This window comes from Sceloporus occidentalis, unplaced genomic scaffold (assembly GCF_023333645.1).
Source record: "Sceloporus occidentalis isolate IW3139 unplaced genomic scaffold, rSceOcc1.0.p SCAF_69, whole genome shotgun sequence".
Classification (NCBI taxonomy): domain Eukaryota; kingdom Metazoa; phylum Chordata; class Lepidosauria; order Squamata; family Phrynosomatidae; genus Sceloporus; species Sceloporus occidentalis.
Genome location: NW_028317049.1, coordinates 3,434,108 through 3,456,927, shown reverse-complemented (window position 1 = coordinate 3,456,927; position 22,820 = coordinate 3,434,108). Strand labels below are relative to the sequence as shown.

Below are 22,820 nucleotides of genomic sequence, written 5' to 3'. Positions count from 1 at the left end.
TTATTATTTGCAGTCCTTCCACATTCATGAGGGTCCTTCACCCCTAACCCCAGCGAATGTGGAGGGACAACTATATATTGTTCCCAAGCTGCTTCGGACATGAATGGCTGAAGGCTTGGCTTTCACTTGCAAAACCTCTAGTGTGCTTTCCACCCAAGTTCTAGCTTTGTTTTGGTGATGTTTTGGGGTGCCTCTTTGCACCGTAACCATTGTTCCTTTTTGGCGTGGCTGGTTTTGTTAGAGAGTCTTCTCTTTTTTTGGACTGATTCTAATTGCTTGCAGAACATGGAGTGAGCACCTTTGAGAAGAACTGAAAGAAAGAAAGTAGACTTCAGTCTACTTCCTCCAAGTGCATCTGAGGAAGTAGACTGAAGTCTAGGAAAGCTCATGCTGCCAACTTCTTTCTTTCAGTGAGTCTCCAAGGTGCTCCAAGATCTCTCCACATACTTGACCCTATATATGCATCTAAGGAAGTAGACTGAAGTCTAGGAAAGCTCATACTGCCAACTTCTTTCTTTCAGTGAGTCTCCAAGGTGCTCCAAGATCTCTCCACATACTTGACCCTATATATGCATCTAAGGAAGTAGACTGAAGTCTAGGAAAGCTCATACTGCCAACTTCTTTCTTTCAGTGAGTCTCCAAGGTGCTCCAAGATCTCTCCACATACTTGACCCTATATATGCATCTAAGGAAGTAGACTGAAGTCTAGGAAAGCTCCTGCTGCCCACTTCTTTCTTTCAGTGAGTCTCAAAGGTGCTCCAAGATCTCTCCACATACTTGACCCTATATATGCATCTAAGGAAGTAGACTGAAGTCTAGGAAAGCTCCTGCTGCCAACTTCTTTCTTTCAGTGAGTCTCAAAGGTGCTCCAAGATCTCTCCACATACTTGACCCTATATATGCATCTAAGGAAATAGACTGAAGTCTAGGAAAGCTCCTGCTGCCAACTTCTTTCTTTCAGTGAGTCTCAAAGGTGCTCCAAGATCTCTCCACATACTTGACCCTATATATGCATCTAAGGAAGTAGACTGAAGTCTAGGAAAGCTCCTGCTGCCAACTTCTTTCTTTCAGTGAGTCTCAAAGGTGCTCCAAGATCTCTCCACATACTTGACCCTATATATGCATCTAAGGAAGTAGACTGAAGTCTAGGAAAGCTCACACTGCCAACATCTTTCTTTCAGTGAGTCTCAAAGGTGCTACAAGGTCTTGCTATGTACTCAACATAAGCCGATAAACATGGATAAAATTAAGACGTTCCTTCAGTCCCATGCACCCTTCCAAAGCCCTTGACTTACAGTCACTACATGTCTCCAGCTTAATGATCTCATTGGTAGTAGGAGCATCTACAATCCGGGAGATGATGCCGTCAACAAGAGCTTTCGGGTTGGCCGGGAAGACCCCAATATGATCTCCGGGGAGATACTTGGCTTCCTGGCTGGCTTCGCAGGAAAGCTTGATGAGGATGGTAGCGCGGCTGGAACGGAAAGAAAAACACAGCCCTTTCTGAAGGCAACCGCCCAGGATTTCCTTGTTGAGACTGTGGGACAGGATATATTGGTGGGACAAACGATGGCCTATTTCGTAGCCTCTTTGAACGTTCCCATCCATTTATGGGAAAAGGCAACTAAAATAGACCCATTTCTTTTAGCTTGACTTAACCAACCGATCCTAATTTACACAGGATGTCCTTTATTTCAGACCCTCCGACTCTTAAATGTCTATGACTTCCCAGCCTGTGCGGCTTCAAATTCCATAGAGGAAAGGAAATCAACTGTATTTTAAAACACCCAAACCCTGAAGCTCAAGAAAGCTGATCCCAAAATTTTGTTTTGAGTATCCAAATCGATACTCAAACCTCTTCGACACATGAGGAAAATACCTAGACTTGGAGGTTTGCAGATTCTGCCGAGACGTGAGCTTCATCAGGACAACGTTTTTCCCATGGATGTCATGGAGTGCTATGAGAAAATAAATATATGTTGAAATATATCCATATATTATCATCACTTCTCAGAGTTCAGACCAATTGTTCTCCGACTGGTTTTTGTGGGTTGGGTTATGTGGCCATGTTATATATACCTTTGCCCAAATCCAGGGGCTGGGAGTCATAAACAATCCTCGAATCCTTTGGGTTCCAGGTTTCATTACAGGTATAAGCTTTTGGCAACAGGATCCCATGCTTTCCACGGATATCAAAACTTTCACAGGAAGCCTTTTAAAATAACCGAGAGAGAAAGAGAGATTGAGATTAAAGTTATCAGGGGGATATTGATCGGGAACCTTTGGGTTAGGAGGGAATATAGGTTAGTCTATGGAGCACCCTTTTGAGCAGCATTGATCAAGGCCACATCTGTATTGTCATTATCTGCAGCTTCATGACGGAGCTTGAAAAGCTTTGGATAACAATTCCTGGCATCCCTAAATGAATAGGCTGGATAGGGGATTCCTCTATGTGTGGTCTAGAAAAGTAACTTTTCCAAGCACTGGATCCAACAGTGGCAGAATGGGAGTCCTAAGTCCCAGATTTATTTGCTCGCCGGAATAGAAACATGGAATCTAGGAAACTAAGGCTTAAATATTACAAGAACTCAAGTGACCTCCAGGAAAGGTTGGGTCTCCTTTGTCCGAAATGCATAGGACCAGAAGTGTTTTGGATTTTGGATTTGCTTTGGATTTTGGAATACCTGTATTTGTGCATATATGTACATAATGAAATATCTTGGAGCTGGGACCCAGGTCTTAACACAAAAACCATATATGTTTCTGTGATGACTGAGTCCTCCAGTCATTTGGGAGTCTCCCTGAACCACAAAGGGTTAATCTGGGGGGAGTTACATGCTAATGAGAGCTGACCTCACATGCTAATGAGCCCTACGTCAGCTATGATGTAGCTGCTCATTAGCATGTGAGGTCATCACAGTTTCATATACATATTATATTATATTACAGTTGCCCCTCCAAGTCCGCGGACTTGAAATCTGCGGACTTGGAAATCCACGGAGGGGCGGCCGCCATTAACCTTAATGGGGCACGTGCCGCGCATGCATGCGCCCCATTCAAGCCTATGGGACTTGAATATGCACATGATTTGGAACTTGCGGGGGGTCCGGAATGGATCCCCGCGGGTTCCAAGGGGCGACTGTATATTATATTATATTATTTCATTTATACCCCTTCCCTTTCTTCCCTTCATTTTGTCCAACCCACAATCTGTTTATTCAAGATTGAGACTAGCTATGAACTGCACTCCATTTCTTCCCTGCTTTCTATCAGAAGATATAACGTCCTGTAGCTGCTTCACCCTACATGACTGTGCAAATGCAAAAACTGATGTGCATCATGGTTATTATTATTATTATTATTATTACCTTGAAGGTAGCCACTGCCCAGGCTTGAAATGCTTCCTCTTGTCCATTGAGTTCATCTCCTTGACCCATCGCGGTGACTGGCGATGCCCCAAGCTGCGTGAGCTTCTGGTAAATGGACCGAGCAAAGGCACAAAACTCAGGGTACATGCTTGAACCCAAGCCAAAGACGGCATATCTGTTCCAAGAGAAAAAGGTCTATTAATTATTCTGCTTTGGTCAGGCCCCACCTAGAATATTGTGTCCAGTTCTGGGCACCACAATTCAAAAAGGACATTGAGAAACTGGAGCGTGTCCAAAGGAGGGCGACAAAAATGGTGAAGGGTCTGGAGACCATGCCCTATGAGGAACGACTTAGGGAGCTGGGGATGTTTAGCCTGGAGAAAAGAAGGTTAAGAGGTGATATGATAGCCCTGTTTAAATATTTGAAAGGATGTCATATTGAGGAGGGAGCAAGCTTGTTTTCTGCTGCTCCAGAGAACAGGACCCGGAACAATGGATGCAAGCTACAGGAAAAGAGATTCCAGCTCAACATTAGGAGGCACTTCCTGACAGTAAGGGCTGTTCGACAGAGGAATGCACTCCTTCCTCGGAGGGTGATAGAGTCTCCTTCCTTGGAGGTCTTTAAACAGAGGCTGGATGGCCATCTGTCAGGGATGCTTTGAATTGGATTTCCTGCATGGCAGGGGGTTGGACTGGATGGCCCTAGTGGTCTCTTCCAACTCTACGATTCTATGATTCTATGATTCTATGATTCTATGAATTATCTCTCATTATACAATTATTTGGGCATCTTATCAGCTTCCTGGTGAGGGGACCAATGGACAACCCAAGTGTAGGATATGAGAATAAACTTACTGTAGATACTCAATTATAAGTCAACCTCATGTATGAGTCGAGGGCAGGTTTTGGAGCCAAAAGTAAAGATTTTTATATGACCCATTGATAGGTTGAGGGCATGCAACCAAGGATGAAGCAAAGGAAAAGGATTACAAAGAGCTTTAAAAATTCTGGAAGGCATAACTGTTTGGGTTCACCCTAAAAGCTGATGTATTTCCAAAATATATCAGTCACCCTACACTAATAATGCCTTGCGCATTATTAAATGCTCAATGCAATGTGCAGTTTAAAAAAAACTAAATCCCATACAAGGCAACTTTAAAGAATATTTAGAGCCCAAACAGGCAGGCCAAAATAAAGCTGCTTCGGGTCACTTTGGAGGTATGCTATTTAAATGACACACGCATCTTAAGAAGCTGGAAACTGTGCCAAAGCCACGTTTCAGTCCTAAGGACTGGAGCACAGATATGAAGCTGCTTCTGGCCTCTTAAGATGCATGTGTCATTTAAATAGCATACCTCCAAAGTGACCCGAAGCAGCTTTATTTTGGCCTGTCTGTTCAGGCCCTTAGTTAAAAGTGGATAGATTACAAAGAAAAGAAAACCTTTCAACCAATCACAGAAAACTCATCTGAGCCGTCTTGCAAGTTTTAAATCATTTGAAAAGATGTGATGTAGAACATGGAGCACGCTTGGTTTCTGATGCTCCAGAGAAGCATCAGAAACCAATGGATCCAGAGACACAATGGAGACAGAAACCAATGGAGTCAGACTGCAAGGAAAAAAATCCATTTAAATATCAGGGAGAGCTTCTGGGCATAGAAAGCTGTCCAACAGCAGAACAGACTGCCTTGGAGGGTGGTGGACTATCCGTCTTTGGATGACTTTAAGCAAGAGTTGGATGGCTATAACTCAGGAATGCTTGAATTCAAAGATATAGCCATGTTCGTCTGTGGGATCAGTATGTAGCGAGATCTTGTAGTACCTCTGAGACTCACTGAAAGAAAGAAGTTGGCAGCATGAGCTTTCCTAGACTAAAGTCTGCTTCCTCTGATGCACCAGGAATGCTTTAACTGTGTATTGTTGCATGGCAAGGGATTGGTCTAGAATATGAATTTTGTGACCCCTTCCAAGTCTGTGATTCTATGGCCTGTTACAGACTGCCAAAATAAAGCTGCTTGGGGTCTCTTTGGAGGTATGCTATTTAAATGATGCATGGGTCCTAAGAGTCCGGAGGTCGCGCCAAAGCCACACTCCATTCCTAAGCGCTGGAGTGCAGCTTTGGTGCAGCTTCTGGATTCTTAGGATGCTCACGCCAAAGCCACACTCCATTCCTAAGCGCTGGAGTGCAGCTTTGGTGCAGCTTCTGGATTCTTAGGATGCTCGCGCCAAAGCCACACTCCATTCCTAAGCGCTGGAGTGCAGCTTTGGTGCAGCTTCTGGATTCTTAGGATGCTCGCGCCAAAGCCACACTCCATTCCTAAGCGCTGGAGTGCAGCTTTGGTGCAGCTTCTGGATTCTTAGGATGCTTGCGCCAAAGCCACACTCCATTCCTAAGCACTGGAGTGCAGCTTTGGTGCAGCTTCTGGATTCTTGGGATGCTTGCGCCAAAGCCACACTCCATTCCTAAGCACCGAAGTGCAGCTTTTGGTGCGGCTTCCGGATTCTTAGGATGCATGCATCCTTTAAACAGCATACCTCCAAAGAGACCCCAAGCAGCTTTATTTTGGCAGTCTGTAACAGGCCTATGATTCCTCTCCCTGGAGAAGAGTTGTGTAGAGTACTACTGAGCTAGATATGATCTGTCTCAGTTTAAGACAAGTTTCAATGTATTCAACAAGATAGGGCCAAGTGGCAACGTAAGACCTCAGAGCAAGAAAGAAGATTGGAATCCCCATCCAATAAGGTCAACGCAAGACCTAGGAAACAGTCACCTGAATTTGTTGCGTAGCTGTTTTGTAGACAGGAGGGCGTTCTGAAATATCTGCAACACAAATGAGGAGTGGCGTTTAGAGAGCATTGACAATATTGTTTATAACAGAAAACCCCTCCCTCCTTTTTGTCAATTATTACTTTTCCGTTGCTTGGTGAATCCCCGTTTCCAAAAGTGCTAGTGACCACCAGCAGGAGACTTTCCTTCTCAAGGTCCGTCGGATTGTAATTGCCCATACAGATGACCTAGGGAAGGATATAGACTTTATGAGATGGAGGGGTAGCAACAAAGACGCATGGAGAAATGTTGGGCTCCCTCATTCATCTATCAGCCTTTCCAAGCTAGCATCATCCAGACTCGACTCAGGCTTGCATCCTTCCGAGGAGGGAGCTAAAATGAGTACCCAGACTGTTGGGGGCAAATTAGCTTACTTGCTATTAGCTTACTTGCTGTTCACCGCTGTGATCTTTGGAATAGCGGTATATAAATAAAACAAATTATTATTATTATTATTATTATTATTATTATTATTATTGGCCTGTTACAGACTGCCAAAATAAAGCTGCTTGGGGTCTCTTTGGGGGTATGCTGTTTAAATGATGCATGCACCCTAAGAATCCGGAAGCTGCACCAAAGCTGCACTCCAGCGCTTAGGAATGGAGTGTGACTTTGGCGCAACCTCCGGACTCTTAGGACCCATGCATCATTTAAATAGCATACCTCCAAAGAGACCCAAAGCAGCTTTATTTTGGCAGTCTGTAACAGGCCATTATTAGCCTTTCCAAGCTAGCATCATCCAGACATTTTGAACCACAGTTTCCATCATTCTTCACTGTTGGCCATGCTGGATGAGAAGGATGAAACATCTAGCGCAAAACATACAAAGAGCACCAGGTTATGGAAGACTCATCAATCTAGCAATAATAATAATAATAATAATAATAATAATAATAATAATGATTTATTTCTAGCCCGCCCAATCACGAAGAATCCGGGTGGGTTACAACAATAAAATACATCAAATTACACAGGTGGAGAAACATGGGGCCTTCAAGATGTTGTTGAGCTACTACAGGTCTGTGGAAAGTGTAGCCACATACATTCCCATGGATCTGAGGACCCCTCAGTGCCTTGCAATTTTTCCAAAAATGTATTTTAAAAAACATTGTTTGCTACATTTCAAGACTTTTTTGGAAGAGTAAGGCCTGTTACAGACTGCCAAAATAAAGCTGCTTTGGGTCTGTTTGGAGGTATGCTGTTTAAATGATGCATGCACCCTAAGAATCCAGAAGCTGCACCAAAGCTGCACTCCAGTGCTTAGGAATGGAGTGTGGCTTTGGCGCGAGCATCCTAAGAATCCAGAAGCTGCACCAAAGCTGCACTCCAGTGCTTAGGAATGGAGTGTGGCTTTGGAGCGAGCGTCCTAAGAATCCAGAAGCTGCACCAAAGCTGCACTCCAGTGCTTAGGAATGGAGTGTGGCTTTGGCGTGAGCGTCCTAAGAATCCAGAAGCTGCACCAAAGCTGCATTCCAGCGCTTAGGAATGGAGTGTGGCTTTGACGCGAGCGTCCTAAGAATCCAGAAGCTGCACCAAAGCTGCACTCCAGCGCTTAGGAATGGAGTGTGGCTTTGGCGCGAGCGTCCTAAGAATCCAGAAGCTGCACCAAAGCTGCACTCCAGCGCTTAGGAATGGAGTGTGGCTTTGGCGCGAGCGTCCTAAGAATCCAGAAGCTGCACCAAAGCTGCACTCCAGCGCTTAGGAATGGAGTGTGGCTTTGGCGCGAGCGTCCTAAGAATCCAGAAGCTGCACCAAAGCTGCACTCCAGCGCTTAGGAATGGAGTGTGGCTTTGGCGCGAGCGTCCTAAGAATCCAGAAGCTGCACCAAAGCTGCACTCCAGCGCTTAGGAATGGAGTGTGGCTTTGGCGCCAGCGTCCTAAGAATCCAGAAGCTGCACCAAAGCTGCACTCCAGCGCTTAGGAATGGAGTGTGGCTTTGGCGCCAGCGTCCTAAGAATCCAGAAGCTGCACCAAAGCTGCACTCCAGCGCTTAGGAATGGAGTGTGGCTTTGGCGCGAGCGTCCTAAGAATCCAGAAGCTGCACCAAAGCTGCACTCGAGTGCTTAGGAATGGAGTGTGGCTTTGGCGCGACCTCCGGACTCTTAGGACCCATGCATCATTTAAACAGCATACCTCCAAAGAGACCCCAAGCAGCTTTATTTTGGCAGTCTGTAACAGGCCTATGTCAAACAGAAATACGCCTGTTTAAAAAAAAAAGGTATCACTTGGATTTGAAACAGCCCTGGATGCAAAATTGTGGGGAAATCATGGCAAAAGTTTGACAAAGTTGTCCCCTAAAGACTCATAGTGAGTCTTTCTCATAGTTTCTTCTTGAGAAAGAAAAATTAACATTGGAGATGAGGGAGCAATGCAAGTTGCACAAAGGATCAGTATAATCCCCCAGCCCCTTCTAGGTTACAATGTGCACCATGTTTCACCCCTGTGTAAACTGGCTTGTGGTGATGGGAGATGTAGTCCAAAAATAGCACCTGCATGGCCTTAGTTTCCCCACTTCTAGTTTAAAATGGAAAGGCTATAGTGGTGCATGAAACATTTCTCAAACCGCCCTCCAGCAAATGATGAAGTTACCTGGAAGGGTTTCTGGGTTTCTCCAGTTACAAGATCCATAAAAGTAGACAATGGTCCCATAGAGACAGGCCAAAATCAAGCTGTTTCGGGTCACTTCGGAGGTATGCTACTTAAATGATGCATGTGTCCTAAGAGGCCAGAAGCCGTGCTAAAGCTACAATCCAGTCCTGACGTAGCTTCCGGACTCTTAGGACACATGCATCATTTAAACAGCATACCTCCAAAGTGACCCGAAGCAGCTTTATTTTGACCTGTCTGTATGGGGCCAATCTTTACAGAAAAGGTGCTTGACCAGGTCTTGGAAAAATCATTTGAGGCTATAGTCTCCATAATTCCTCACCCAAGGAATTGCTCAACCAGGAATTCTGGTTGAAACAAATAACCTCCTAGCTTCGATGTTTGCTCTCTGTTATCCTCCGGTCATGCAAGATGTAGAAGAATGACCTGACTTTGAGAAATCCGAGATTCCCTTCCTCTCGTATTAAGAAGAAATAAATAAAAACAGGGGCCAGCACATCCTGAGGCTTCATACCTTGGCACTGAAAGCGCAGTTGAACAGGTCACCCAGATTATGCGCCAGCGTTTCCGACTTCCCTGTTTCGGTGGCATAGAGGATGGTCGCTTGGATCCTGAGGGCCATGGCTTTGCGCATCAGTGACGAGGTAAACATCACAGCCCTGGCGAAGAGAAGGCATTTCCACATTTAATGTCACTTAATACTATTAATTTTTAATATAAAGTAGGTAGTAGTGAGACAGCCAACATCGCTGGTCTGAGCCTTGGATTATGACTCTGGAGACCAGGGTTTGAGTCCCGGCTCAGCCATGTAACTTTGGCCAAGTCATACACTCTCAGCCTCAGAGGATGGTAATGGAAGACTCTCTCTGAACAAAACATGCCAAGAAAGCCCCATGATAGGTTCGCCTTAGGGTTGCCATAAGTTGGAAATGACTTGAAGGCACATAACAACAACAACAACCACCACTTATGCAAGTTCTGTTGATTCAATGCGTCAGGTCTAGTTGGGGCCGACAGCCTTGGTCTTGGACACTTACTTGGCCCAAATGCAAAACTTGACCTCCCGTTTCCTGGGCTTGCGCCTCTCATCTTTCCAGACGTGTGTTTTCCATGCATCTACCTGGGAGGAAAAGGAGAGGACTGGTAGGGTTGCCATCCTGGAACTCATTTTTAATCAGCGTTAAGGCACAGTACATACATGAACCTGTGGATAAGCCGGCCCTGGTTTTTGGGGTTGATATTTTTGACTAAAATGTCTAGACTTGTACATGAGTGCATCCAGCAATTTAACTACAGCTGTAAAATCAAAAGGGGTCTACGCTTGATGCAGGAAAACCAGAGTTAGCACATCCTTGGAGATGGTTGAGGTCTTGAGGACAACCCTGCCATTTCTAGGCCATTAATTCTGTTTTTGAACTGTTCTCATCATCCAAACATTTCTACTAACTGTTTTGTGGGTTTTTCGGGCTATGTGACCATGTTCTAGAAGAGTTTACTCTTGATGTTCCTTCTCTGAAGATGCCAGCCACAGATGCTGGTGAAACATCAGGAATAACCTCTTCTCGAACATGGCCACATAGCCTGAAAACATGGCCACATAGTCCTTGTGAGTTTATAACTGGTCATAACATTCATTCCTGATCTTAGGAGTCTTCTCTTTCTTACAACTCTAGTAACAACTATCAAGTTTCTATGGCCTGTTACAGACAGGCCAAAATAAAGCTGCTTCGAGTAACTTTGGAGGTATGGTATTTCAATGATGCATGCATCCTAAGAGTCCAAATGCCGCACCAAAGCCACGCTCTGGTCCTAAGGATTGGAGTGCAGCTTTGGTGTGGCTTTTGGACTCTTAGGACTCATGCATCATTGAAATACCATACCTCCAAAGTGACTCGAAGCAGCTTTATTTTGGCCTGTCTGTAACAGGCCAATATATAACAACTAAAGTGAACCCAGTCTGCCACAGTTCGGGTGAGGACCCCCAAGTGGTCTCTCCTGAGAGAGAATATTAAGCCTTGAGCATGTGTTTAGCTCACCTGGTAGTAATAGAAAGGAGAGAGGATATAATTCAACATCTCTTGGTGGAAAACAGGAGTGATGCTGCCCGAAATGGGAGGCACCAGCCAAACCCAGTCGGCTGGACACCCCCCTCGAATCCGGTACTCGTTCTGCATGTACTTCATGAAGGATTCAGTGGCAGAATGGTGGTCCATGATGGTGACGTTTTGTTTCTGCAAGAGTCACAGAGGGTTTGGGTCAGAGCTCGGATCAAGGACTACAGATCCAATCCCCTCGCCTCCCTGCCAACGTGAGCAACGTTTCCTGTCTTTCCGAGGTCTGTTTTGTATGTGAGCAAAATTAATGTGGCTCCTGGGATGTGGATTCTGTTATGGACTTCAGGATGGAGAGCACTGCTCAGTGTTTTGAGCAGAAGGATCCCCCAAACACAGCAGTGCTGGGTTTCCACACTATGAAGCAGCCACAGTAACCCACTCCTACGTAGGATTGGTGAGTCTTGAGTCCAGAATTTCTGCCCAACGAGATGGATTTACTCAAAGCAAACTTGGACTCAGCCAAAGCAAATGCATTAAGAGCCTGCTGAGTGAGACTGTGTCTGGTTCTAACTCAGGCACAAGGTATCCATACCCTTCAGCATTTCACAGATGAATATAGGGACATGTATAGCTAAGCAACATCAGTGTACAGTCAAGATGTCAAAAGTTATTAACAAGAAAGGACACGCGAGCTAGGAAAAGCTGCAGAGGTTTGCTTTTTCCTGAGCCTACTGGGAAGGGCGAGATTCTGCCCCCTCTTTTCCTCCACTTCTGAGTTAAGACACTGCAAACTGCTTTTGCACTTTGGACTCGGTTTGTAGCAGATGAAGAAAGTGGAGGACCGAGTGGGAAAGTGGGAGGACATTTTAAAAGCAGTTGAAAAAGCGGGTTGGCAAAGGATCAATCTGGACACTTTCCAAATGGTCCCATTTGGTCTCCCAAACCAAACCAACCTGGAGATTGAACTTGGGAATTCTGCATGCGCAGGGATACTCTGCCATTGAATTCTGGCTCTCTCCTTCTATTTTCCCCCTTTTACTCACCTGAAAGCTATGCAGCACAGCAACATTCACTTCGATTACAGCTTTGTCTTTCCACAGCGAGGAGAGTTTGTTTGTTTCCAGGCCCATCCTTCTCCCCACATCCTACAGAGAAAGGAGAGGCAAAGACTTTTCATCAGGTCCTGGATTTAAAATCCTAGCTTCAACCTAACCAAGCAGAGGACTGAAAGAATAATAGACCCCAAAGGACCACAAAGACCATCTTGTGTAACCCCCTGCCATGCAGGAATACACGCCTAAAACATTCCTGCAAGATGCCTGTCCAACTTCTATTTCAAGACCTCCAAGAATGGAAAGTCCATGAATTTCAAAGGTTATCTATTTCAATGTCAAACAGCTCTTGTAGTAAAGAAGTACTTCCCAATGTTTAGGTAGAGTTTTCTTTCTTGTGCAGTGCGATTTTGTTATCCACTGGGGCTTGGTTCCAGGATGCTCAATCCATAGATGCTCAAGTTCCACTAAATACAATGGCAGAGCAAAATGGTGTCCTTTATATAAAATGGAAAATCAAGGTTTGCTGTTTGGTATTTATACTTTTTTGGAATATTCTCAAGCCGTGGATGCTTGAATCCATGGATAAAACATCCATAGAATCATAGAATCATAGAATCGTAGAGTTGGAAGAGACCACTAGGGCCATCCAGTCCAACCCCATTCTGCCATGCAGGAAATCCAAATCAAAGCATCCCTGACAGATGGCCATCCAGCCTCTGTTTAAAGACCTCCAAGGAAGGAGACTCCATCACCCTCCGAGGAAGGAGTGCATTCCTCTGTCGAACAGCCCTTACTGTCAGGAAGTTCCTCCTAATGTTCAGGTGGAATCTCTTTTCCTGTAGCTTGCAACCATTGTTCCGGGTCCTGTTCTCTGGAGCAGCAGAAAACAAGCTTGCTCCCTCCCATGTTATTCATGGATAACAGGGTCCGACTGGACTTTGAATTCATGTTCTGATCTCTGGAACAGCAGAAGGAAAGCTTGCTCTACCTTCAGCATGACATTCTTTCATATGTCACCTCTCATGCTTCTCTTCTCCAAGCTAAACATGTCACCCAATTGGGAAGATGTGCGATAATGGCTGCTCTGAAATCGGTATGTTTCCATTTCTTTTTAAGCTGGTGCAATTGCTGGGAGAACAGGGCTCATTAATTAAGACATTAATAATATGTAAAACAAAAATAATATCATTGGTTTTAGTCATGAGATCAAGAACAGCCTTTTGTTGTTGTTGTTGTTGTGTACCGTCACATCATTTCTGACTTATGGCAACCCTAAGGCGACCCTTATCATGGGGTTTTCTTGGCAAGAGTTGTTCAGAGGGGGTTTATCACACAAAAGAGATTGGGATAAATATCCCAGAAAATTACGTGTAACGATTTCACACGACATCGCACAAAACCTGTCATTAAAGTGGTCACAAAGAAGCATTAACACACATCTTTTTACTTTCAGGATTTCAGCGACAATGCATTTCCAACATCGCTTTATTTGCGCAATTGCGTGTGATAATCATTCGCACAATGACTTGCCATTTCCACTTCATTTGCAAGATGTCAAATCAGCCCCAGTGTGATAAACTCCAACGTTTTCCATGGCCTTCCCCTGAGGCTGAGAGCGTGTGACTTGCCCAAGACAGTGGGTTTCATGGATGGACAGGGAATCAAACCCTGGTCTTCAGAATCACAATCCAACACAGCCTTTAATGTTGGGCTATACAATGAATACTGGAATTTTCTGAGTAACATTTCAAACAGTAGAAAAGTCAAAGGCGGAGCAGGAATGACGAATTTGAGCGGAGCGGAATCAGAATTTGAGCGGAGCGGAAGCAGAATTTGAGCGGAGCGGAAGTAGAATTTGAGCGGAGCGGAAGCAGAATTTGAGCGGAGCGGAATCAGAATTTGAGCGGAGCGGAAGCAGAATTTGAGCAGAGCGGAAGCAGAATTTAAGCGGAGCGGAAGCAGAATTTGAGCGGAGCGGAATCAGAATTTGAGCGGAGCGGAATCAGAATTTGAGCGGAACGGAAGCAGAATTTAAGCGGAGCGGAATCAGAATTTGAGCGGAGCGGAAGCAGAATTTGAGCGGAGCGGAAGCAGAATTTGAGCAGAGCGGAAGCAGAATTTAAGCGGAGCGGAAGCAGAATTTGAGCGGAGCGGAAGCAGAATTTGAGCGGAGCGGAAGCAGAATTTGAGCGGAACAGAAGCAGAATTTGAGCAGAGCGGAAGCAGAATTTGAGCGGAGCGGAAGCAGAATTTGAGCGGAGCGGAAGCAGAATTTGAGTGGAACGGAAGCAGAATTTGAGCGGAGCGGAAGCAGAATTTGAGCGGAGCGGAAGCAGAATTTGAGCGGAACGGAAGCAGAATTTGAGCGGAACGGAAACAGAGCTTGAGCGGAACGGAAGCAGAATTTAAGCGGAGCGGAAGCAGAATTTGAGCGGAGCGGAAGCAGAATTTGAGCGGAGCGGAAGCAGAATTTGAGCGGAGCGGAATCAGAATTTGAGCGGAACGGAAGCAGAATTTAAGCGGAGCGGAATCAGAATTTGAGCGGAGCGGAAGCAGAATTTGAGCGGAGCGGAAGCAGAATTTGAGCAGAGCGGAAGCAGAATTTAAGCGGAGCGGAAGCAGAATTTGAGCGGAGCGGAAGCAGAATTTGAGCGGAGCGGAAGCAGAATTTGAGCGGAACGGAAGCAGAATTTGAGCAGAGCGGAAGCAGAATTTGAGCGGAGCGGAAGCAGAATTTGAGCGGAGCGGAAGCAGAATTTGAGTGGAACGGAAGCAGAATTTGAGCAGAGCGGAAGCAGAATTTGAGCGGAGCGGAAGCAGAATTTGAGCGGAACGGAAGCAGAATTTGAGCGGAACGGAAACAGAGCTTGAGCGGAACGGAAGCAGAATTTAAGCGGAGCGGAAGCAGAATTTGAGCGGAGCGGAAGCAGAATTTGAGCGGAGCGGAAGCAGAATTTGAGCGGAGCGGAAGCAGAATTTGAGCGGAGCGGAAGCAGAATTTGAGTGGAACGGAAGCAGAATTTGAGCGGAACGGAAACAGAGCTTGAGCGGAACGGAAGCAGAATTTAAGCGGAGCGGAAGCAGAATTTGAGCGGAACGGAAGCAGAATTTAAGCGGAGCGGAATCAGAATTTGAGCGGAACGGAAGCAGAATTTAAGCGGAGCGGAATCAGAATTTGAGCGGAACGGAAGCAGAATTTGAGCGGAGCGGAAGCAGAATTTGAGCGGAGCGGAAGCAGAATTTGAGCGGAACGGAAGCAGAATTTGAGCGGAACGGAAACAGAGCTTGAGCGGAACGGAAGCAGAATTTAAGCGGAGCGGAAGCAGAATTTGAGCGGAGCGGAATCAGAATTTGAGCGAAGTGGAATCAGAATTTGAGCGGAACGGAAGCAGAATTTGAGCAGAACGGAAACAGAGCTTGAGCGGAACGGAAGCAGAATTTGAGCGGAGCGGAAGCAGAATTTGAGCGGAGCGGAAGCAGAATTTGAGCGGAACGGAAGTAGAATTTGAGCGGAATGGAAGCAGAATTTGAGCGGAGCGGAAGCAGAATTTGAGCGGAGCGGAAGCAGAATTTGAGCGAAGTGGAATCAGAATTTGAGCGGAACGGAAGCAGAATTTGAGCAGAACGGAAACAGAGCTTGAGCGGAACGGAAGCAGAATTTGAGCGGAGCGGAAGCAGAATTTGAGCGGAGCGGAAGCAGAATTTGAGCGGAACGGAAGTAGAATTTGAGCGGAGCGGAAGCAGAATTTGAGCGGAGCGGAAGCAGAATTTGAGCGGAGCGGAAGCAGAATTTGAGCGGAGCGGAAGCAGAATTTGAGCGGAGCGGAAGCAGAATTTGAGCGGAACGGAAACAGAGCTTGAGCGGAACGGAAGCAGAATTTGAGCGGAGCGGAAGCAGAATTTGAGCGGAACGGAAGCAGAATTTGAGCGGAACGGAAGTAGAATTTGAGCGGAGAGGAAGCAGAATTTGAGCAGAGCGGAAGCAGAATTTGAGCAGAGCGGAATCAGAATTTGAGCGGAACGGAAGCAGAATTTGAGCGGAGCGGAAGCAGAATTTGAGCGGAGTGGAATCAGAATTTGAGCGGAGCGGAATCAGAATTTGAGCGGAGCGGAAGCAGAATTTGAGTGGAACGGAAGCAGAATTTGAGCGGAACGGAAACAGAGCTTGAGCGGAACGGAAGCAGAATTTAAGTGGAGCGGAAGCAGAATTTAAGCGGAGCGGAAGCAGAATTTGAGCGGAGCAGAAGCAGAATTTGAGCGGAGCGGAAGCAGAATTTGAGCGGAGCGGAATCAGAATTTGAGCGGAACGGAAGCAGAATTTGAGCAGAACGGAAACAGAGCTTGAGCGGAACGGAAGCATAATTTGAGCGGAGCGGAAGCAGAATTTGAGCAGAACGGAAGCAGAACTTGAGCGGAATGGAAGCAGAATTTGAGCGGAACGGAAGTAGAACTTGAGCGGAATGGAAGTAGAATTTGAGCAGAACGGAAGCAGAACTTGAGCAGAACGGAAACAGAGCTTGAGCGGAATGGAAGCAGAATTTGAGCGGAACTGAAGCAGAATTTGAGCAGAACGGAAGCAGAACTTGAGCGGAACGGAAGCAGAACTTGAGCGGAACGGAAGTAGAACTTGAGCGGAATGGAAGCAGAATTTGAGCGGAACGGAAGCAGAACTTGAGCAGAACGGAAGTAGAATTTGAGTGGAGAGGAAGCAGAATTTGAGCGGAACTGAAGCAGAATTTGAGTGGAATGGAAGCAGAACTTGAGCGGAACGGAAGCAGAACTTGAGCGGAACGGAAGTAGAACTTGAGCGGAATGGAAGCAGAATTTGAGCGGAACGGAAGCAGAACTTGAGCGGAACGGAAGTAGAATTTGAGCGGAGAGGAAGCAGAATTTGAGCGGAACTGAAGCAGAATTTGAGCGGAACGGAAGCAGAACTTGAGCGGAACTGAAGCAGAATTTGAGCGGAACGGAAGTAGAACTTGAGCGGAATGGAAGCAGAATTTGAGCGGAACGGAAGCAGAACTTGAGTGGAACGGAAGTAGAATTTGAGTGGAGAGGAAGCAGAATTTGAGCGGAACTGAAGCAGAATTTGAGTGGAATGGAAGCAGAACTTGAGCGGAACGGAAGTAGAATTTGAGCGGAGCAGAAGCAGAATTTGAGCGGAACGGAAGCAGCATTTGAGCGGAACGGAAGCAGCATTTGAGCGGAACGGAAGCAGAGCTTGAGCGGAACGGAAGCGGAAGATGCCAGCCACAGATGCTCGTGAAACATCAGGAATAAACTCTTCTAGAACATGGCCACATTGCCCGAAAAACCCACAAAAACTATGGAAGCAGAACTCTTTCTCTGCTGACACCCAAATGCCTTTCGAGAAGATTACCTGGAGGATATTGTAGCGCTGTGCATCGCAGAAGTCTCGTACCCCTATTTCGGTCCCCATGTACCAGCCGTTGAAAGGGCAAGCTGTAAACTCCAACCCTCCAGCCTCAAGAAGCATGTTAGAGACAGCCGGAACGGCATACCACTTCAGGTCCAATTCTTTAAACCATTCATACCTGTCAGAAAATACACGGAGACATTTGTTAAAGCCTTTATACCCTGGAGAACACATCAGGATTGATTTCCACTACAGAAGCCTCCTCTCCTAAGGCTATTCAGCATACAACTCTCCTTACACAGAATAGTTATTTCATGCAAAAAAAGGATCATTGGAATTTTGGAGGGGCTTTGGAGAATGCAAGTATTCCTAGAAAATTGGCCAGACATAGTAAATTATAATAGTAATGTGACTCTTTTGTGGGGTTTTCGTGGCGGGAGTTGTTCAGAGGTTTGCCATGGCCTTCCCCTTGGGGTTGAGAGCGTGTGACTTCCCAAATTGCCCAATGGGTTGGCCTTAGGGTTGCCATAAGTCGGAAATGACTTGAAGGCACACAACAACAATAACAACAACAAATGCAAAATGGCAAAGAAACCTTATTGCACCTTTGAGACTAACTGAAATAAAGAAGTTGGTAGCATGAGCTTTTGTAGACTTCACTCTACTTCCTCAGATGCATTTAGTGCATATAGATAATAATAATTATAATAATAATATTTATTTTTAGCCCATCTCTCCCATTCGGATCGAAATGTATAGATCCACTATATGCATGAGGAAGTAGACTGAAATCTAGGAAAGCTCCGGCTACCAATTTCTTTCTTTCAGCGAGTCCCAAAGGTGCTACAAGAGCTCTCCATACTTGACCCTATATATGCATCTAAGAAAGTAGACTGAAGTCTAGGAAAGCTCCTGCTGCCAACTTCTTTCGTTCAGTGAGTCTCAAAGGTGCTCCAAGATCTCTCCATATACTTGACCCTATATATGCATCTAAGGAAGTAGACTGAAGTCTAGGAAAGCTCCTGCTGCCAACTTCTTCCTTTCAGTGAGTCTCAAAGGTGCTCCAAGATCTCTCCACATACTTGACCCTATATATGCATCTAAGGAAGTAGACTGAAGTCTAGGAAAGCTCCTGCTGCCAACTTCTTTCTTTCAGTGAGTCTCAAAGGTGCTCCAAGATCTCTCCACATACTTGACCCTATATATGCATCTAAGGAAATAGACTGAAGTCTAGGAAAGCTCCTGCTGCCAACTTCTTTCTTTCAGTGAGTCTCAAAGGTGCTCCAAGATCTCTCCACATACTTGACCCTATATATGCATCTAAGGAAGTAGACTGAAGTCTAGGAAAGCTCCTGCTGCCAACTTCTTTCTTTCAGTGAGTCTCAAAGGTGCGACAAGATCTCTCCACATACTTGACCCTATATATGCATCTAAGGAAGTAGACTGAAGTCCCAAAGGTGCAACAAGATCTCTCTATATACTGATGCAACAGACTAACACTGCTGTATATTGGAATAAAATGGCAAAATCATGTTTGCTTTTTGGAATTTATATATTTTTAAAAAATGTTTTCAATGCATGGGTGGTTAAATCTATGGATAAGGAATCCGTGGATACGGGGGACTGACTGTATGTTTGTACGTTTGAATTTATAGAGAGGAGAGGGAGTGCTCCAATAGCTTCAGTTGAAACTCCAGATGGGATTAGACAGGAATATTTCATACATTCCTGCCCTTTTCAGCAATTTTTCCCTACCTGCTCCTACCTCTCCAAGAGGTTAATTCAAGACAGTTTCATCCCAACAAAAGCCAACTGAGCGAACCTGCTCCCAAGGCACCGGCTCGCACAATCTCCCTTTGACAACAGCTGGACAACCTGCCGGCCAAGAGAGGCAGTTTATCATCTGAAGCCAAGGTGCTTACGTGGGATGCTCCATCGACACTTCGAGAATGAGCTCCGGCGGCAGTTCAAATAATTCCGGGTCTTGGCCGTTGGCCTGGAGGATGAGTGGAAGGACATCAAAGCGGCCACATTTGGGCTTCCAACCAAGCTGGATGCAGAGCTGGGAGAAGGGGAAGAGACGATGGGACTGTGTGCACTGTGTCACGGCAACTAACAACAACAATAATGCAGTAAGTGCTTCTTAACAGGTGCCCCCTGTGGCCACGATCTGTTCCTCTGGGGACTTTGAAAAGTTTAACATGCAAGCTGCCCAACTTTGCCAATGATAAATATTTGAAGGGATGTCATATTGAGGAGGGAGCAAGCTTGTTTTCTGCTGCTCCAGAGACTAGAACCAGGAGCAATGGATGCAAGCTATAGGAAAAGAGATTCCAGCTCAACATTAGGAAGAACTTCCTGACAGTAAGGGCTGTTCAACAGTGGAACAGCTGGGACCCTAGAAAGATGCCTGGCTGTGTTCCTTCTCCTTCAGAGAATGGCATCGCTAGGATTGGCATCACCTGGTGTGGTAACTCATGGTGCCACCCCACCATTGACCTCTTTGGAGGTTTTTAAACAGAGGCTGGATGGCCATCTGTTGGGGATACTTTGACTGAGAGTTCCTGCATGGCAGAATGGGGTTGGACTGGATGGCCCTTGGAGCCTCTTCCAACTATATGATTCTATGATGGCTTTGGTTTTCATCCCTGGCTTTTGTGCCTACCTGGGTGAGCTCCACGTTGGCTGGATCTCCCACAATGGAACCGTCTGGCATTTGGTAGCCAGCATAACGAATGAGTTGGCTATTCCAGATTCGGAAGTCGTGTTTCCCGTCAGTCCTCTGCGGAAAGACAGTGATGGCTGACCTGTGTGACGAGGAAAAGTCAAGGAAGAGTCAAGGAAGGAGCCCTGGTGGCACAGTGGTACTACAGCCACAAGGTTGTGAGTTCAAACCCAGGGCACCAAAGTTGGCTCAGCCTTCCATCCTTTCGTAGATCAGTAAAATGAGTACCCAGCTTGTTGGGGGCCATTGGCCAACACAATGTAAACCACTTAGGGAGTGCTTAGCACTATAAAGCAGTATAGAAATGTATGTAAGTGCTATTGCTATCAGAGTGAGTGACAACCTGTCTGGCAATCCGTGGGATGCAAACAAAATGAAAGAAGACGGAGAAAAATACCTTATGTTTCCTCCATTGGAAGAGTACTCCAAATGACGGCAGAGGTGCTCAAACATTTCCTTGGCAGTGGCACAGCTACGAGCATCAAACACCTAAAATGTTTATTTTAAGAACAACAAGAAGGTCACTTTTCCAGCACAATCCAAACGGCACAATCCAAAACCACCCTGAGATCTACCATGAGATACAGATCTACAATTAGCACATCCTTTCTTTTGGCAACCCACTATCACATTATGCACCTTGCGCACCTTTTGCTCTGAAACTGTATGTGAGGAAGACATGTTCTCCCTCATCCTGCCCTGTGAGTTGAGGCAATCCTAATTTTCCTAATTACGTTGCACAGGAAGGAGAAGGGAGTGGACGATAGGATGTGCAATGGAATACATGGGAGAAGCTGGGGTTTAAACACTATGGATCACTAAGGAAATGTCTTGAAGCAAAACAGCCATGAATAATGGAGACCTAGGGCAGGCTTAGCGCCAGTCAGTGTGTCCCTGTTGAAATTCGTTTTTTGAGATTAACTGAAATAAAGAAGTTGGCAGCATGAGCTTTCATAGACATCCATCTACTTCCTCAGATGCATATAGTGAAGTCTACGAAAGCTCATGCTGCCAACTTCTTTATTTCAGTGAGTCTCAAAGGCCTGTTACAGACAGCCAAAATAAAGCTGCTTCGAGTCACAGTAGAGGTATGGCGTTTCAATGATGCATGCGTCCTAAGAGTCCAGAAGTCGCACCAAAGCCACGCTCAAGACTGGATCATGGCTTTGGTGTGGCTTCTGGACTCTTAGGATGGTGCATCATTGAAACACCATACCTCCACTGTGACTCGAAGCAGCTTTATTTTGGCTGTCTGTAACAGGCCAAAGATGCTACAAGGTCTCTCTACATACTGATGTTAGAGAGTGACATGGCTATATCTTCGAATTCTGTCCAAGTGTAGTATCCTACATTTCTCCCTGTTGAAATTCATTTTGTTAGTTAGTTGTGGCCCAGTTTTCTAATCCGTTAGGTGTCACCTGGTGTGGTACCTGCCTTAAGCAAATTCACCTGGTATTTGAATGAGTCAGGAATTAGGGAATGTGCTTTGCAGGCAGACTTAAGTGGCAAAGGTAGGTTGGACTATGACTCTGGAGACCAGGGTTCGAATCCCAGCTCAACCATGGCAATCCACTGGGGGATCTTGGGCAAGTGACATGCCCTCAGCCTCAGGGGAAGGCAGTGGCAAATCTGCGCTGAACAAATCTTGCCAAGTGGTGTAGTGGTTAAATGCCAGTCCTGCAACCACAAGGTTGTGGGTTTGATCCCAGGGCTCCAAGGTTGACTCAGCCTTCCATCCTTTCATAAATGAGTACTCAGCTTGTTGGGGGCAGTTGCCTTACAGATTGTAAATTGCTTAGAGAATGCTGAGCGCACTGATAAGCAGTATAGAAATGTGCATGCTATTGCTATGCTAAGAAAACCCACCTTAGGGTAGCCATAAGCTGGAAATGACTCGAAGGCACACGACAACAACAGCAACAACAATAGGTCAGTTCTACCCTGGTCAGTATACTCTGGGCCACTCCAAATTCTCCCTATTACCTTCACATTCCAGAGTGATGCCAGGCTGTCTACATATGTGTCCCACTGTGCCATCCAGCACCAGTGCCACTGGTGCAAATCACTCCCTCTGAGATTGGAAACAAGTTGCCCAGCATCAATCACATGGCTAGGTGCCTTGTTGTGGCCTCAGAGGGAATGAATTGCGCCAGCGGCTGCAGCATTGGGTGGTACAGTGATACGCATGTATACGTTGCTCTGGAATGCTCTGAAAGTCATGTGTTTTAAATCAGGTTTAAGGGAGGGATGGTCCTGGTGTTGAATTGGCCTCACACCATGAAGACAGTCCCCACTTTGGTCCTGCATCATATGAACAAGATGCCACAAGGATGGAGCAAACAGGTTCATTTGGTCCATGTCGACACGCCCCTAGCTGAAGCTCTAGCTGGCACATACCCTAGTTCTAGGTTTCGCCTTCACACTAAAGTTTTCCAGGTAAGTTATTTTGGGAGATATAGGGCCCAAACAGACAGACCAAAATAAAGCTGCTTTGGGTCACTTTGGAGGAATGCTGTTTAAATGACACACACATCTTAAGAGGCCAGAAGCAGCGTCACATGTGCACTCCAGTCTTTAGGACTGGAGTGTGGGGCTTTGGCGCAGCTTCCAGCCTCTTAGGACGCATGCATCATTTAAACAGCATACCTCCAAAGTGACCCGAAGCAGCTTTATTTTGGCCTGTCTGTTTGGGCCCATAGTCTTTGTGGGGTGCGGTTCTTTGGGGCGTGCACCCCAATGAATGCCTGTGCTTTGGCATTTACCATAACACTATCAATGCCTGAGTACAATTTAGTGGGAAAGCCATAC

General features: G+C 45.9%; 1 protein-coding gene across 1 annotated transcript in view; it reads right to left on the bottom strand.

Annotated features, from left to right (window-relative positions):
* The window catches only part of LOC149286413 (nitric oxide synthase, inducible-like), a 49,110-nt gene that overhangs the window by 9,939 nt on the left and 16,351 nt on the right, over positions 1–22,820 (bottom strand). Inside the window, exons 7-20 of the mRNA XM_089494198.1 lie at positions 20,410–20,501; positions 19,953–20,094; positions 19,210–19,349; positions 17,291–17,465; positions 11,899–12,000; positions 10,838–11,032; positions 9,839–9,921; positions 9,316–9,460; positions 6,278–6,382; positions 6,139–6,188; positions 3,369–3,543; positions 2,080–2,212; positions 1,880–1,958; positions 1,296–1,474 (exon numbers count right to left, since the gene is read on the bottom strand). Of these exons, the coding sequence (XP_089350324.1) occupies positions 1,296–1,474; positions 1,880–1,958; positions 2,080–2,212; positions 3,369–3,543; positions 6,139–6,188; positions 6,278–6,382; positions 9,316–9,460; positions 9,839–9,921; positions 10,838–11,032; positions 11,899–12,000; positions 17,291–17,465; positions 19,210–19,349; positions 19,953–20,094; positions 20,410–20,501 (1,795 nt within the window). The remainder of the gene's footprint in view (positions 1–1,295; positions 1,475–1,879; positions 1,959–2,079; positions 2,213–3,368; positions 3,544–6,138; positions 6,189–6,277; positions 6,383–9,315; positions 9,461–9,838; positions 9,922–10,837; positions 11,033–11,898; positions 12,001–17,290; positions 17,466–19,209; positions 19,350–19,952; positions 20,095–20,409; positions 20,502–22,820) is intronic.